Source organism: Thrips palmi, unplaced genomic scaffold, assembly GCF_012932325.1.
Source record: "Thrips palmi isolate BJ-2018 unplaced genomic scaffold, TpBJ-2018v1 HiC_scaffold_17, whole genome shotgun sequence".
NCBI lineage: Eukaryota > Metazoa > Arthropoda > Insecta > Thysanoptera > Thripidae > Thrips > Thrips palmi.
In genome coordinates, this window is record NW_023144626.1 from 2,149,172 (window position 1) to 2,165,813 (window position 16,642).

At 40.0% G+C, this 16,642-nt stretch overlaps 3 protein-coding genes across 6 annotated transcripts; 1 reads left to right on the forward strand and 2 right to left on the reverse strand.

Moving 5' to 3' along the window:
* Window positions 1-14: 14 nt before the first annotated feature.
* On the reverse strand, window positions 15-7,176 carry LOC117643243 (importin-5). Its single transcript, XM_034381991.1, has 17 exons — window positions 7,028-7,176; window positions 6,216-6,365; window positions 5,907-6,133; window positions 5,735-5,831; window positions 5,506-5,610; window positions 5,296-5,421; window positions 5,011-5,222; window positions 4,699-4,930; window positions 4,468-4,621; window positions 3,899-4,354; window positions 3,428-3,793; window positions 3,238-3,350; window positions 3,018-3,158; window positions 2,580-2,937; window positions 2,324-2,492; window positions 2,029-2,251; window positions 15-1,950 (listed from the first exon to the last, which is right to left on the reverse strand). The coding sequence occupies exons 1-17, from the start codon at window positions 7,112-7,114 to the stop codon at window positions 1,843-1,845; spliced, it is 3,324 nt and encodes a 1,107-aa protein (XP_034237882.1). The 5' UTR covers window positions 7,115-7,176; the 3' UTR covers window positions 15-1,842.
* Window positions 7,177-7,432: 256 nt separating this feature from the next.
* On the forward strand, window positions 7,433-14,549 carry LOC117643245 (NAD(P) transhydrogenase, mitochondrial-like). 4 transcript variants are annotated; one of them, XM_034381993.1, is made up of 20 exons: window positions 7,433-7,603; window positions 8,221-8,452; window positions 8,738-8,892; window positions 8,993-9,133; window positions 9,380-9,502; window positions 9,599-9,786; window positions 9,870-10,025; window positions 10,099-10,303; window positions 10,398-10,604; window positions 10,684-10,910; window positions 11,008-11,096; window positions 11,175-11,373; window positions 11,449-11,615; window positions 11,731-11,868; window positions 11,949-12,169; window positions 12,247-12,398; window positions 12,485-12,644; window positions 12,759-12,863; window positions 12,946-13,157; window positions 13,258-14,549. In XM_034381993.1, the coding sequence occupies exons 2-20, from the start codon at window positions 8,235-8,237 to the stop codon at window positions 13,405-13,407; spliced, it is 3,213 nt and encodes a 1,070-aa protein (XP_034237884.1). In that variant the 5' UTR covers window positions 7,433-7,603; window positions 8,221-8,234; the 3' UTR covers window positions 13,408-14,549. The 4 variants fall into 4 exon arrangements, with proteins under 4 accessions (XP_034237884.1, XP_034237885.1, XP_034237886.1 ...); XM_034381994.1 differs by lacking the exon at window positions 7,433-7,603 and adding an exon at window positions 7,688-7,864; XM_034381995.1 differs by lacking the exon at window positions 7,433-7,603 and adding an exon at window positions 7,889-8,044.
* Window positions 14,550-14,612: 63 nt separating this feature from the next.
* On the reverse strand, window positions 14,613-16,589 carry LOC117643246 (putative OPA3-like protein CG13603). Its single transcript, XM_034381997.1, has 4 exons — window positions 16,344-16,589; window positions 15,893-16,065; window positions 15,735-15,818; window positions 14,613-15,648 (listed from the first exon to the last, which is right to left on the reverse strand). Exons 1-4 carry the CDS (start codon window positions 16,483-16,485, stop codon window positions 15,241-15,243), a joined length of 807 nt encoding a protein of 268 aa, XP_034237888.1. The 5' UTR covers window positions 16,486-16,589; the 3' UTR covers window positions 14,613-15,240.
* Between the last annotated feature and the right edge of the window lie 53 nt (window positions 16,590-16,642).

Sequence of the window (16,642 nt, forward strand, 5' to 3'; positions counted from 1 at the left end):
AATGTAATGCGAACTGAGATGCAAATAATATTTTATTTACTGTGGAAAATATTGCCACACTGACATGATGGTACATGCAATTTTAGATTCTGAACAAAAGCAAAGTTGCACACTGAACTGTTCACACACGCGTTTAGCTCTTTGAATTTGGCAAAAGTAGACAATAATCCGTGTACAATTATCCACAATCATAAATATAATATGAAAATAATGATTCCACAGAAATCAAAAGCTGTTGAGAGAGAATGATGAAGGATTTTGACACACTTGATAAAAAATCACGAAGATCAAATCAAACACACTTCAAAACTTCATAAATATCATAAGAAAATAATGCTTTTGTAAAGAAGTGAACTGAGAGATTTTGACATAGTTTAAAACAAATTGCCAAGATTTGAAGGGAACACAAAGAACTTTTTCTGTTCTTAATTTAAACAAGATAACTGCCAAATTGAACCTTCTTTTCGTTATTATCTTTGATCCCTTCATAGAATTATGAGGCAAGTGCAAGACTCCCATCGCTGCCCGCAGCAATATTTTTTCCCGACCTCACAAATCACAGCTGCTCACATATCCACAATAGAAAAGGCACTTACTATAAGACAAAAGTAACACTCATTCACCAAGCTTCAACAAATCACAATACAAGGCACAAACTAACAAAGACAGAAGAGAATCACAAATTCCCAACATTAGATTAAAAGGGAGAAAAATTTAGACAAAGACCATCAATAACTTCCAATTTAATCATTCACCTTGTTGAACAAACAGAATGGCAAGTTCAGTCTTTCCAGTGCACTCAAGATAATTAAAGAGAACTGCAATGGCAATAAAATGCAACCACGGAATTGATAAATAAACATAAAAATGTAGATGAGTAATAAACACAATATTAATCAGAACTAAAGTGGAATAACAAGCATAAGAAAAACTATTTCTTCTGAATTTTATGCTCAACAGGCATAAGTTACCTTCTCAGAGCATGAGCTAGTACATACGTACATACATACACGTAAGTAGGTATTGCATTGGGGTTTACTCGTACTAGAAGTGCTTTGCAAAGGTATTTCTTTGTATCACATAAATTGTGTTCCGATTTCTTAGCTCGGAAGCCCACCTCAGCACAACACATCCTAAACATGCAGTTACACTAGTAGCAGAAAGTGATGACCCAGAGAGCAAAAAGTATGAAGAAAAGACAAAAAAAACAGAGAGAAAAAAAGAAATAAAAAAAACAAAAGTTTGCCAGACCTACTTAAAATTAAGAGGATTACAGTCCATTTAGAACAATTTGTGACTTCTGAATTCATCTCCATGCTGCCAAGGCAGAGGTTAAGACTAAGAGACTTCAATTTTAATGGTGCTGAGGTGTTAAAACTACAAATTATCATCATCTGACAAGCATTGGAGCAAACTGATCTCACTTTACTGACGAAAAAGATAGAACTAGAAATAACTTATGCTGAAGTGTTTTAACTTCAGGTCACTATTGTATGAACATCCACTTTCCTCAAATATTCATCTCACTGACATTTGAAATGAAACTTTTCTAAAGTGGTCAAGTAAATATACTCTATAAAATTGATGGGAAGCACAACTTCCTCTCATTTTCCAATACTAAGAATGTTACATTAAAACGACAATGAGAAACTAAAACAATTTGAAATAATCCTGAACAAGATATTATCAGTCTTGTATTGCAATTTGCTCAGGACATACTGATTAAATTTTCAAATAGATCGAAATCATTTCGGTAACTTTCAGAAAGTTGGTGTTTATCACACATATGACCTGTTCTAATAATTTTATCAACAAATCTGACTTGTCCTAGAATGGGATAGTTTAGCTCGGGGGTGCTCCAAGTGCACTTGTATTTAAAGCATCAGCAAGGGCAACTTGTTGATCGGGAAGCAGCTGTTGTAGACAAGCTTGGAATACAGCTTCATTCCTCTGTAAACAAATAAAATTTAATGTTTATGATTCAAAAATTATTTTTGACAGTCACACTTCTAACATCAATGCTCATACCTGAATTTCACGAACTAAGTTAAGCATTCGCACAGCGACAGGTGAAGTCTCTTCATCTACAGCACCTCTGTTGAACGCATCAGCAATGATGGCGATAAGACGGCCCAGGTTGGCATTGTTAGGCCCCAAGATGGCAGGGTGATTGGCTTCTATCAAGTCACACATGTAGCCATACACATGGGGGGCCTCATCCACATCCTCCCAAACAGGTAGCCATGACAACCTACACAAAGGATGAAAGTTATTTCCAAGACATCAATTGGCAAGCAAATAAGATCGACAGCAAAATACCAACCAGAGTGGCAAAATTTCATCTAACTGATCCCTGATGGCTGTATTGTTGTATTTCAAGATTTTAGTAACAGCTGCTATGGCATTTTCGGTCGCATTGACCTTTTCAATTGAACGGGCATCTGCTTCATTTATAACCTCCACAAGTCGAGGAATGGCCTCTTTACACGCCACTGCATGACAGAAAAGAATAAAGTGTATATACAGTTTTTCAACAGGGATAAAGATATTTAAAAGCATTTACGAATCACTAAACATACCAGCAAAAGCTTCCCCTCCAAACTGGCCCAGAACACCACAACCATACACAGCAGCTTGTCTCACTTCTGGCTGCTTGTCAGTGACATTGGTCAGCATTGGCCCCAAGAAATTGTGCTGGTACTTAGCACAAGCTGGACCACCGTACTCGATGACATCATCAAAAATACAGAGTGCCCACTGCCTGTCAGACCAGGGCCGCTCAGGGCCCAACATTTTGACGAAGTGGCCAACAAGGGAATCAAACATAGGGAAGAAGTCCGCCTTGTAGGTGAGGAACAGTGAATGCAAGATGTCAGCTACCTTGCTTAAAATGTACACATCTTCATTGTCTTCATCTTCTAGCTGCTCCTCCACAACCTGCAAAATTATTATTTTAGAATACTAAAAAGGACGAAATTTAAAAATAGAAAACAACATCTATCAGAAAAAATTATTACCTCATCATAGTCCTCATCCTTTCTCTTTTCCACTCGTGCTTCAGCCCTCTCAAAGTGATCCTTAATGAGCCTATCAAGGATACGGAGCATCTCTTGCATAGCTTCTTGTGACAGGAATCCCAACCCCAGCACTTCAATACACTGCATAACATAAAACAGTTTTAGAAGTACAGAACATCACTAGTGTGTATAGACCACACGGATTTGAATGAAAGCACACCTTGGCGAGAGACTGCATATGCTCCGAAAGGACTTCATTTTCAGGTTCGGTGTCGATGGCCTTCAATAGATCAGGCCAAATATAGTTCCACATGCCCATGAGGTATTCGTTTCCTAACAAGATTGAAAAACAATATTGAACTGCCATAACTTAAAAATGAGCCGCATGAACATCAGTGGAAAATATTTACCTTTAACTTTTCCACTTTCTAGGAGATAGGGGAGGCTCTCAGTAGCAGCAGTTCTCACTCCATCATGGAAATAGAACTTGAGCATCGGCACCATAAGCTTCACAACAGGCTCAGCATAGTCAGCAAAAGCTTCTTTCAGCTCTTTGGCATAACAGACCAGCATTTCGCATGCAGATGCCTTATCTTCAAGGCCTGATGTGCGGATGCCAAAGTTCTGTTGTTCACCAAGGGAAACAAACTGCCAAGTATCATCACCAGCCATGCCTTCCATGTCATCATTATCCAATACTGCAACTTCAGGTTTCAAGGATGCAGTGCGCATGACTGGCCCAATGACCAGTGGCAGGTATTGCTGGAATTGTTTTCCTGGAATATTAATAAGTGTTTAGTTAGTACAAGGAGAAAATAAGCATATTTAAGTGGTTTACGAGGCAACTGCAGGGTATAAATAAATAGGTGTGGTGATCTTACCCAGCACTTTGCATATTCTAGCCCAAGCAGATATGAGGTAGGATGTCTGAGGGTCATCATCAGCCAGTTCACCCTCTTGATTGGTCTTGAGGAGAAGATCCATGACTTCACTGGCATCAGGAGCAAATTTCTCATTGCCCACCGCCAGTCCAATCAAACTGACACATTCAATGGTCTTTCCTCGGAGAAGTTTCAGTTCAGCAGTATTTGCATTGGCAATTATGAACTTCAGACAAGGCATGAGGTTGTCATAATACTTAATAAACTGCTCCTCCGAAGTGTCAGCAACAGAAGCAATTGTGGTAACAACTTGCTCTAGCACCAACTTTGTGCCTCTCTTCATAAGTTCATCAAACTTAGCATTCAGAATAGCTTGCAATTTACCCATAATAGCATCAAGGTAACCAGTAAGAATGTTTTTGGGACAGTCCTCACTGAAGTTAACTAGTGCCGCACCTAGACAAGATATAACAAAACAAATATGAACATAAATATTTGAAAATGCTTATAGTCATTCAAGAGGAAACTTTAATTTTTACCCTCCAAAATACATATTGTAAAATACTAACCAGCATGTGCTTGAACCCTTGGATTGTTGTTGTCATCAAGTACTAGAAGGAGGCCGGGAACAATCTTTTCATGGAACTTCTTTTGGAAGTTAGGAGCAAAATCAGTTGACATTTGACCAATGGCATTGCAGGCTGCGTACCGTACTCTCGGGTGCTGTAATGAGTAATGGACAATCATGAAATTAGGAACATAATTTTTTGAAAAATACAGCAAGGATAAGTAGTACTTACTGGGTCCATAAGGTATTTAATGACAACTTCCATAATCTGAGGGAGCATTGCTTCCATCTGTTTATGACAACCCTCACCAACAGCAGAAATAGCCATAAGGGCAGCATGCCTATATTTCCAATCAGGATTTTCCAACATTTGGGGAATATTTTGAACAATATGAGGCAGCATGGTCTTACCACCCAAACCACAAGCCAACCTATCAAGAGCAGATTCTGCCACAACATTGTTGCTGATGAGGAAAAAGTAAGAATTAATACCAAATTGAACGGGTGAAAAATTCCTTTTAAATGAGGGAGGTAGAAGACTCACCTGTCGCTATCTTCCTCAACTATTTCATCTCCAATGCTCCACTCAGAGTCATCCTCTAAATCAGTCATGAGGTGCAGAACACGAGGTACCAGCTCAGGAATATATTTGGCAGCTACTTTACGAATCATAGCTGGGGCAGTCTCAGATAGTGTGACAATAACTTCAAGAGCCAGTTGGCGCCAAGTGTCGTCCAAATCAACATTGGAAAAAAGCTGTAGGGAATTTCGTATGTAACATTGTGTGCCAAGATATAAAATTAAGTCTGTCCGAAATGCTTTTGCTCACCTCCATACACATTTGAATGATAGTATCCAGTTGAGGTCTCAAAAATTTAGGACTTGATTCCGCTAGGTCGATTAAAGATTTCAACAATGCGTTGTCGTCTTGCTTCTCAACACTCTGCATAATAACCTGGAAGCATTAAATTGCCAGTTAGAAACCTTAAACATAGGAAAAGCCTAAGGTTTAACAACACTGTATAAAAAATTTGTATACCTGAATTATGGGTGCCAAGAGATCAGAAAAATGCCTCAAAATGTTGTTTTCTTTCTCATGGAGCAAAATGAAAGCACTAATAGCTTTGACAGCTTGGAAGCGGACCTAGAGGAAAAAATCAAACACTTAGTACAGCTCATTAAAACAAAAAAATAAATCAACATAGATGTAAAAAAACAAAAACACAATCTTTTATATATTTTTTTTTAACACAGAAAAAAGTACATACTTCAAAGCTGGAAGTATCTGTCAGAGATGATTGGATCATCTGCTTAATAAGATCAAGGTGGCTTGATTGTTGGTTTCCAAAAATAGCAGGGACCGATCTAGATGCACCAGAGACACTCATTAAACCCAGGATAGGGAAAACTTTTCAGAAAAATAGACACATTAGAACTTACGTAAACATTCTCAAGGCTGACTCTTTCAGGACTGGTACTGGGCTATTGGCACACTGGAAAAGAAACTGAAGAAATTCTGGCCATGTATTGTTACCATCATCATCGAGGAAATTTCTGGCCACTTCAGCAGCGACATCACACATTTTCCTGCGGCAAGCATCTGACTGATCCCTCTGGACAGCGAGCAGCACTTTCGATTTCAAGTCAGCCTGAGCTTCGGGTGATAGCTAGACAGGAGAAGAGACATTATAGTTGGAGCGCCAAAGTTGGATAGTGGGCAAGGCTTTAAAGAAGATTACTTCATATTACCTTAGGGAAGAATTCTGAGAAGTCTGATGTGAAAAGGCGCCGGAGAAGAATGGCCGCCATTTGAACAACTTCTTCACCAAGTGCAGCATTGTGAAGGCTATTCACAAGGTATGTTACTTTGGGTTCTACAGGCAAATTGTTGTAGGCTTCCTGTAATAGAAAATTAAGCCATTCAAGAATATTATACCCACAACTTGCAAACAACAAATTTGACAGACATTACAGATGCTGACATCCAGACATCTAAAACAAATCAGATGTCACATATTTTAATCAAGGTATTATTCTCCATTGTTTGGTCGCCAAAATTTTTGGACTTTTGATACAGCCTGACAGGCAAGAGAGACAGCCAACGGGATAGTTGACGTGCGACTCGACCAACACAAGTGAAAAAAAGGGCATTTATACCAAATATTTTGAAATTTAACCTGCTGGCGCAGTAACAAAGAAAACGGCGCGTAACGTCGTTGGGGGGAGCACACTGCACAGGGACAAGCATGGTCGCCTAGGGTCGCTTCATGTACGTGACTCCGAACACTGGCAGCTCGGAAGGCAGCCTCCAGACGGAAACAGAGTACAACCAAAAAGTGGCGACCTTTCAAAGAACGTCTCGGTCCAGATGTCACCGTGGGATTTCACTACGACGATTTAGGTGACGTCCTTTACCCACGGCGCACACACGCGGTGGACATGTTAGGCCTAAAGACACCATTGTTGGCTTTCAAAGGAGTTGTGCAATGAAATAACGATATAACGACCAAGTGCAGTGTGGAAAATTCGATGCAATGGTGCACACGAAATCCGGATCTTACCTCAGCTTGGCTGCGAATCTCATTATTCGTATTTAAAAGGGTATTTAGGAGCTGATAAAACTGTTCCTGCTCTGCCGCCATTTTCATGAACGTGGGTAAGGACCGAATGTGGGAAGCAGATTCAAAAACGGGCCGTTGTGAGTGGAACGGTGGAAGGCGGGAGATTAGGTAGAGGATGGTATGAAAAATTCAGCGGCTGCTTTCGGCAAAATATTTTGACGAGGGAATTCAGCGTTTGCCAACGCAATTAATGTATTTCTGTGAAGTAACATCTTTCTGAACAAATTCAAATCAAGATAAACGATATTTCACCTGTAGAAGTAGGCTTTACGAGTTGGAGACAAGAAACTTGTCATACTCCTAGTCTCTCAACGCTCGAACTCCAATACTGGCGCCGGCGTTTGTTGCTGCAGCAGTAGCAGCTTGAGGGTGGCTGCTGCAGACTCCAAGCGTCAATGAATTTCTTGTTTTTATTTGGAATATCGTACTGAAATTGTCCGGTTCTCTTTGCTCTCGGCCTCTTCTAGCCCCATTTCTGTCAAGCGCGACGCTATTGCTTGCCAGGGTGAGATTTCGGTGAGTTGGGTTGGTTGAAATTGCCCTTATAAGGCACACAGAGGACGATTGTTTTTGTTTTGCTCCGTCCGGTCCTGTGCGCAGGCCGACAACAAGCCTGACGTCAAGTTCAAGGACCTTGTCCAAGCGCCCCCGCCCGGCATGGCCTAATTTGCGCGTAGGCTTAAAACCGCCGAGCGCGCGTCTCTCTCCCTCTCTGTCTCTCTTGCTCCGCAGTAGTTGTGTGGCGTCGGTTCGGGTTTTTTCCACGTCCGGGTCCTAGTGAGTACTTGTTGCCTAGATGCCGGCGTTATCTCATTAACTTTGTCTCAATTTTTTTTGACAACATCTTTTGCCAGTGGCTTGGAAGTTTCAATTTATGTGAACCGCAAAACTGGACCTTGCAACGTTACCCTGTTGAAGAAGTGTAGTGTAACAGGCAGATAATTGACCTGTGATAAGGTGATGGGGAGGAACTATAACTGTGCTGATTAAAGCAAGAGGCGGTGCACCTTATCAACTTCTGCCGCAGACACTTTGTTGTTTTGTGATAAGAGACCCCAAGGCAGGACTGTAACTGTAGTCGTCTACGCTTCACATCTTAAATTGAGCCCTCTCCATTTTTCTTTTGTTGATAGGCCCAGCATTCAAGATGCCAGGCATCCTGAATTTTGTCACACTGGCCCCATCCAGGCTAAACCTATCTTCTACCTATTGTTCTGCTCGAGGCTTTTGTACTAGTTTAAAGCGGTTTCAAAGAGCGGCCCCTGCTGTTTCCAATGCCTCCAAAGCAGCCTCTGAGATCCAAGGAATCCCTTACAGCAAGTTGACCATAGGAGTCCCCAAGGAGACCTGGAGCAACGAACGCAGGTACTGTCTCATGTCCAACAGCTCAGCTATTTTTATTTCTTCCGTCAATCTCCTCCCCACCTCTTAAAAAAACTGATTGCCTTGGGCTTTCCCCCTTGCCCCCCTCCCCCCACCCCATTTTCTTTAATGTCCTTTTCTTTTTCCAATTTTACTGCAATACATCTTGATTAATCTTACTTTTGTATATTATTTTCCTGTGATTAATGTAGTTCTAGAAACAGCTTGCTTTGAGCTTTTTATATATGTTTTGGAATCATTTTTTTATTTCTGTCATGTACATTACAGGGTCGCTCTCACTCCAGCTGTTGCAGCTGCTCTAATTAAAAAAGGGTATACTGTAAATGTAGAAGATAGTGCTGGATTAGGTGCCAAGTTTAGGAATGAAGATTACGCTTCTGTTGGGGCTAATGTTGTTGATAGAAACAAAGCTTATGGCTCAGGTACTTGTCAAGCATGAGTGTATTTAGCAATTATAATTACTCTCAGGTAGAGTGTTCTACTAAGTGTGTGTGCTTTAACACTTCATTTTTTTAATTCCAGACATAATTTTAAAAGTTCGTCCCCCACAAGATTCAGAACTTTCATCTCTCAGGGAAGGGTCCACCCTCATTTCCTTCCTCTATCCTGCGCAGAATAAATCCCTCGTAGAACAGCTGGCAAAGAAACAAATTAATGCTTTCGGTATGTAACACTGCTTGTCAGGTTTTCCACATACATTCCACCTTCTCACACCTTCTCTTAGATGGAATTTTCTCTCTGCACTTTTCCCAAAACTCTTTATTCTTGTTTGTTGAAGGAAGCTAATTGAGCAGATTCAAATTAATTTTGTACATTCCTTGAATCTCTCAATCATGTTACAGTATTTGTTGACAACACTCTTTTCCTGCTCCTCAGCCATTTACAGACTTGCCATTTTGTTTTTTTCAGCCATGGACTGCATTCCTCGTATATCTAGGGCTCAGGTCTTTGATGCCTTAAGTTCTATGGCTAATGTGGCTGGTTACAGAGCAGTTGTTGAGGCCTCTAACCATTTCCCAAGGTTTTTTGCAGGTTTGATTCTTTAAAGATTGCATTTCCTTGACTTGAATTAGACTTTTACTCTCACAGGCTCAGTGATATTGATAATTTTAAAATTCATTTACACAGGGCAAATTACTGCTGCTGGCAAAGTGCCTCCAGCCAAAGTTCTTGTGATTGGTGGTGGTGTGGCTGGACTTGCAGCTATAGGTCAGGCCAAAAATATGGGAGCAATTGTAAGAGGATTTGATACCCGCTCCGCAGTCAAGGAGCAGGTGGAGTCTTTGGGTGCTGAATTCCTGGAAGTTAATATTAAGGTAGCTGCCTACTTCTGTTTAAAACTGTTAATATAAATTTTGACCTGCAAAAATTAATTTGTGCTTTTGTGGTTGTGCAACAGGAAGAGGGTGCTACATCTGGTGGATATAGTAAGGAGATGTCTAAGGAATTCATTGAGGCAGAAATGGCTCTGTTCGCTAAACAGGCTAAAGAGGTTGATATTATTATTACAACTGCTCTAATTCCTGGTCGTCCTGCTCCAAAATTAATTTTAAGAGTAAGTTCATCACCCTAGAATATTTTTGAATTTACAAAATTGGAACTTTTTAGAATCCCTCTTTTTATTTTAGGAGCATGTTGAGTCTATGAAGCCTGGGAGTGTCATTGTGGATTTGGCTGCTGAAACAGGAGGAAATGTAGAAACCACTCGCCCTGGTGAAGTGTACACGTACAAGGATGTAGTTCATATTGGTTTAACAGACTTGGCATCAAGACTGCCAACTCAAAGCTCTACTCTTTATGCCAACAATATTTCTAAGTTTCTCCTGTCCATGGGTTTGTTTGATTTTTTTAATGTTGGTTTCAATACAATGAAAGTTAAAATTGTGACATCAAACATTATTCCCTTTGTATTTCTTGTAATTTCTAGGCCACAAGGATAATTTTGAAATTGATCTGGAAGATGAAGTTGTCCGTGGAAGCATTGTGCTGCAAGATGGCCAGCTGATGTGGCCTCCCCCAGCAAAGGCAGCCCCTCCTCCCCCTCCAGTATCCGCTGCAAAGGTGGAAGCTGCAAAGGCCATTGAACCAGACTACTTCATGAATAATCTCAAGGATGCTGCAAAATATAGTGCAGGTTAGAGAGGAAATTTTATTGTACTTCCATTTTTAAAAAGCACAAATCTGGTAATTTTGATAACATTTAATTTTTGTAGGTTTGGGCAGTCTTGTAGCCCTGGGTGCAGCTTCTCCCAATGCAGCCTTTTCGACCATGACAACCACTCTAGCTCTTTCTGGAATTGTTGGTTACCATACTGTATGGGGAGTGACTCCTGCCCTCCACTCTCCTCTAATGTCTGTCACAAATGCCATTTCGGGAATCACTGCTGTAGGAGGACTTCTGCTCATGAATGGAGGGTACTATCCCACCAACTCAGTAGAGGTAAGTTGAGTCAAATAGTTTTGACAGAAAATTCCTAATCATTTCAAGCAAGTAGTTTTTAAATTATTGTCTATGTACATGTTTGATTATTTTTCAGGCTCTTGCTGCTTCTGCTGCATTCATATCATCTATCAACATTTTTGGTGGTTTTATTGTTACCAAGAGAATGCTTGACATGTTCAAACGGTATGTGTGGACTGAATTGCCTTTGTATCTGAACATATGTATATTCATGAAAGGTAACTGAATTATTTTCTCTTCCAGGCCAAATGATCCTCCAGAATACAATTACTTGTACACACTTCCTGCTGCCGCCTTTCTGGGTGCTTATGGCTACGGTGTGGCTGCTGGAGCTTCGGAAATTCACCAAATGGCCTCTCTCGCGTCTTCCCTGTGCTGTGTGGGAGCACTAGCTGGCTTGAGCTCCCAGAGCACATCCAGACTGGGAAATAACTTAGGAATGGTAAGAACTGCCGCATTATATTTGTTAAGTGTTTGTGGAATGATGTTGTTGACTTCTTTCATAAAATGTGTTCAGATTGGAGTTTCTGGTGGTATAGCATCGACTCTTGGATACATGGCCCCAAACCATGAGGTTTTGGCCCAAATGGTTGCTTGCATGGCCATTGGTGGTGCTGCTGGCACAGCAATCGCCAAGAAAATTGATATTACAGATCTTCCCCAACTTGTTGCTGCATTCCACAGGTAGGCTTCTTGTCTTTTTATTTCCTTCCATAGTATTTTATTTTATTTTTATTTTTTTGATAGAAGGTTTTAAGAGTTTTTTACATGTTTTTTTCTGTTTTCCATTATTCTCCAGTCTGGTAGGCCTTGCTGCAGTGTTGACTTGTGGTGCCACATTCCTCCATGACTTTCCCACGCTGGCTACTGACCCGGCTGCTAATGTAATTAAGACTGCCCTCTTTTTGGGAACATTCATTGGTGGTGTCACATTCAGGTAAATAGCTTGCTGATTGTACTTGTACTTATTTAGTGTTTTCAAAACCTGTATTGTACAGTTTATCTGCTTGGTTGCAGTGGGTCTCTTGTTGCCTACGGCAAGCTTCAGGGACTCCTGTCCTCCTCCCCACTGCTGCTGCCGGGTCGCCACGCCCTGAACCTTAGTTTGCTGGCAGCTAATGCAGCAGCCATGGGCTACTTCTTTTATGACCCCTCTTTGACAGCTGGCCTTGCCATGCTGGGTGCCACAGGCGTACTATCCTCGACTATGGGTGTCACTCTCACTGCAGCTATCGGAGGTAATAACCTTGTAAGATGAGCAACTGATTATGGTAAGGAATCACCAGATAATACCTTTTTTTGCTTGGCTTTCCAGGAGCTGACATGCCTGTGGTGATTACTGTATTGAACAGTTACTCTGGGTGGGCCTTGTGTGCTGAAGGGTTCATGCTCAACAACAATCTGATGACGATTGTTGGGGCTCTGATTGGATCATCAGGAGCAATTCTCTCTCACATTATGTGCAAGGCAAGATCCTAATTTTTCTTTCACCCTCAGTGTAACTTAAAATTTGAACACCCACACTTAGTTATTTTGTTTGTATTTCCCTCCAGGCAATGAATCGGTCATTACCAAGTGTCATCCTTGGTGGGTACGGCACATCATCCACCGGCTCAGGAAAGCCAATGGAAATAACAGGAACTCACACTGAAGTGTTTGTTGACAATGTGGCAGAAATGATCAGTAATGCCAAGAACATTGTCATTACTCCAGGTATGTAGCTTTTGTAGTTGGTAATTAGTGTTCTCAGACACAAGACCTAGTTACCCTGTAAATTTCATTTGTGGAATTTTAGAGTCCCAATAATCTAATCCTTTTATTCTGTAGGATATGGTCTTTGTGTTGCCAAAGCTCAATACCCCCTTGCTGAGATGGTCTCACTCCTTAAAAGCAAGGGCAAGAAAGTTCGATTTGGCATCCACCCTGTGGCTGGTACGTTGAATTACCTCAAAAACCAGTTTGCATTATATTGTAAATCAAGAACTGTTACTAACTCAAGTTACTTGTCACACAGGTCGTATGCCAGGTCAGTTAAATGTTCTCCTTGCTGAGGCTGGTGTGTCCTATGATGATGTCCTGGAAATGGAAGAGATCAATGACGACTTCAAAGAAACAGATTTGGTTTTAGTCATTGGAGCCAATGACACAGTCAACAGTGCTGCTGAAGATGACCCAAATTCAATTATTGCTGGAATGCCAGTTCTTCGTGTTTGGAATGCGGAACAGGTAATTTTTGAACTATCTAAGTACCATGTACAGTAATTGTAATTATTGTATCTTTTTTATCATCTCTCTGTTTATTAATGATACTGTAATTACTTCTCAGGTGGTGGTTATGAAGAGATCTCTCGGTGTTGGTTATGCAGCTGTCGACAATCCAATCTTTTACAAACCCAATACCTCAATGCTTCTTGGAGACGCCAAGAAAACTTGTGATGCTCTTCTTAACAAGGTCAAGGAGATGTATGCAAACTAATTTTCTATCTAAAGTGCACCTTATTCAGCTTCAGCTGCACTCAGAAGCTTCCCAATTTGTGATTTGTCAAGATTTCGCCTTCATCTACATCATTTAAATCCTCCTAGACTGACCAGTGCCATCTATATGATATTGATCAATTTTTGTTTTGATTTTGGTGACAAAAATGTGTTGCCATTTGATTTTTTTTTCTTTTGTGTTTCAAAAACTTGAATTTCTAATCAATGACTGATATTTTAATGAAAGTAAGGGCCAATAATCATTTAAAGTTTCTTATTTTCTCAGACTGGATTTATTAGTTTTATCAATGTTTCAGTCATTTTGTGTCAATGATATTTTTGTGTCTGTGTGATTAATGTATTTTCCTTTTAAATGAATGTTTGTACCTGTTTTTTTTTTTTTGTTTTTTGGTGTTTATTTAGATGTTTTTTCAAACTTGTGCCCTCCTTTTGTACCTATACACTTTTTTGATGTGCCTTGTATCACTTGCCGCTGTTTTACATTCTTTAAAAAAATGCTCTTGTTTATGTAAGTACCTTTTATGCATTCCTATCGTCTGCAGAAGTTTTCAATGGCAAATCTATCACGTGGACTTGTGGAAGGTGTGGACAAATGCGTTCTGTGGTACGACTGTCATCAAAGTTAAAATTTCATGTCTGTTTTTTATTTTATTTTTTTCTTTAGCCAGTTGCATATGTTTAATCTCATTTCTTCAAATCCCATCGATATTCATACTCGTTTTCCTTACTTCTTGCTTGAGTTCTAATAGCAAGTGTGATAGTGCCAACAAAAGTGATTTTTCCTATATTCTGCTGTATGCTTAAGTTTTGCTCCTTATGTAATGGATTATGTTGTATGTCTCATAACATTCCTCATGGCTGTCATGTGAATATGAGTATGTAAATGCTGTTTGTATAATATTCAGTTTGTGTAGAAAATGTCTAGCCTCTATGTTTTGAGCTCAACTTAATTATGGTTAGATCTGCGCCAGGAAGTGTAACACACCTGGCCACAACTTTTCTTTCTTTTCCTATAAGGTTTATCTGTGTTGTTCCTTAAAAATTTTTAAACCTTGACCTTACTCTATAAGTGTACAGCTTTGCTATCTCAGATATTTTAAAAATAAAACAATGCTTCTGAAACCAGTCTTATGTCCTCACCTTATTAAACTGTTACATAATCTGGGATAAGGAACATTATTAACATTGACACTATGTACAATATATATTACAAAATAAAATAATATCACAAATCAATCATTACAAGACAAAGGCTCTGCTGAACAAATCAATTGGCACAACTATTTTGTGCTCCACTCTCTATCACCATTCATATGAATGTTGAACTTGCAAAGTTAGATGACTGATAAACGTGAAGAATTGCTCGAGTTGAAGTACAACAATGACAACTTTTACATAAGAGAAAATAAGACTTGTCAAAGACCTCAGATTTTCTATCTTCCACACAAAACCACATTGCATTCAGTTAGAGGGTATTAGAATAATGGTGCAACCACTAAAATAAAATTTAAGATACTGGCAACAAAATTTGATAGTAATTTTACAAAACTACAAAGCCAGTTCCACAGAGATCTCATGCATCAATGTTTTGTTACCACAACAATGCCAGTGGTGTGAATCCCTTTGGAGTGCTTTACTGTCACATAAAAAATAGAGAATTCTTTAGGTGTCTTATTTTTCAGTGAAGGGTCAGGTCCTGGAATCATTCTTTCAGACCACCAGAGTGTCTAAAAAGTCCAGGTTCTTCACTCACTCACATAAAGGCAATCAGGGGCATCTTTTGGCAAAGCAGCCTCCATGTTTCACACTCAAGTTAATAAGCTATTTGAGAGACATTATTGTGATGCCTTAGAAGTTCGTTCTGAGCATATTCTACTGCTTTCATAACAAGTCCATTTTCATATCTAGCCGGCATTTCTGGTAAAAATTCTTGTTCTAGTATTGTCATGGCTCCTGATATCACAGAGGTGTTTTGATGTGCTGCTAACTTTGTTTGAGACCCTTTGGCAGCATCAACACCGGCAGATTGCTGCTCTTGGCTGGGAGCCCCTTTGGGAGGTCCCGTAACTAGTGGAGTGGCAGGGAGGATCAAGGGTGGTACAGGGGGAGGAGGCGGCTGGGGTTCATTGTCTTTCTTCCTGCGAGGCAAAAATGAATGTTTCTTCTCGAGCTCTGACACAGACTGAAGTAGCTCTCGTATTTGAGTGTCTTGTCTTTCAACCTGAAATAGAGTGGTTCAAGATAAATTCGCAAACAATGTGCTGATAGATGCATAAAATGAAAAGTATCAGTGTTCTAGTTCCATACCGTAAAATACATTTGCTGAATAGTGTAGTTAAGTTGACTTAATTCTTCTTGACGAGCCTTCTCCTTAGCATACTCCTTAGTAGCCTATGCACCAAAAGACAAAGATTAGATGAAAAATCACAACAATTTTTTTCACAGTAGAAAAAAAATGGACCCACCTGTCTAGAATATTCAAAGAACAATATGCCAGCTGCTATGCTAAAGACAATGGTTTCTCCAAGCATATTGGCTCCAAGTTCAATGGCCATTGCTTCGTTGAGTTGGGGGACTTTAGAAGTTTTCCCTAAATTCATTACCCACATTTTGGTCTTAATTTCACACCAATTGTAGACTGAAACACACAAGAGAAAAACATATACATCAAGGATGAAAACAATAAGTTTTGACAGACAAAAATGCATAAAAACTAGACTGCAAATAAAGCCATTCAAAACTGAGGAAGACCTCAGAAGAGGCCGAACGACAATATGGAATAACAATGTTTGTCAAATGAAGCATTGGGTAGAAATTTATCGTGGACAGGATTTTAAAGACCTGTCATCGAGCGTAAACGGTCATATGTTGAGAAAATGAGTGGAACTTCGGAGCCTTAACCTCGACTACACTCACACTGTGCAGGGGGCATGCAGATGTATGTCCTAAAGAAATAGTTATTCTTAGCTCTTTCTTTGGCAAGATTCGCTATAGGTTTGCTCAGCTGCTTCATGAGCAGCGCCCCAAGCTTGACGACGGGAAATGCCCCGACAACCATTTTAGCTAGATTTCTTTAAAAATTGCAAAACAAGACCCTTTCTTGTCGTCTGTTCTTCCTTTTCGTTTGTTTCGTTCGCCGCCCCATGCTGCGCATTCACATTGGCTTTCCCGCCAGTTTGGGTTGACATTCACATTCTGTCATGGCGGGAAAATGA

Coding starts and splice junctions, on each gene's coding strand:
- LOC117643243 (XM_034381991.1), bottom strand. CDS start 7,114: ATGAAAATGGCGGCAGAGCAGGAACAGTTTTATCAGCTCCTAAATACC. Junction 6,366..7,027: donor AGATTCGCAGCCAAGCTGAG/GTAAGATCCGGA, acceptor TTTCTATTACAG/GAAGCCTACAACAATTTGCC. Junction 1,951..2,028: donor ACTTAGTTCGTGAAATTCAG/GTATGAGCATTG, acceptor ATTTGTTTACAG/AGGAATGAAGCTGTATTCCA.
- LOC117643245 (XM_034381993.1), top strand. CDS start 8,235: ATGCCAGGCATCCTGAATTTTGTCACACTGGCCCCATCCAGGCTAAAC. Junction 10,605..10,683: donor TGCTGCAAAATATAGTGCAG/GTTAGAGAGGAA, acceptor TAATTTTTGTAG/GTTTGGGCAGTCTTGTAGCC. Junction 12,645..12,758: donor GAACATTGTCATTACTCCAG/GTATGTAGCTTT, acceptor TTTATTCTGTAG/GATATGGTCTTTGTGTTGCC.
- LOC117643246 (XM_034381997.1), bottom strand. CDS start 16,485: ATGGTTGTCGGGGCATTTCCCGTCGTCAAGCTTGGGGCGCTGCTCATG. Junction 16,066..16,343: donor CTGCATGCCCCCTGCACAGT/GTGAGTGTAGTC, acceptor TGTGTGTTTCAG/TCTACAATTGGTGTGAAATT. Junction 15,649..15,734: donor TTCAGCAAATGTATTTTACG/GTATGGAACTAG, acceptor ACTCTATTTCAG/GTTGAAAGACAAGACACTCA.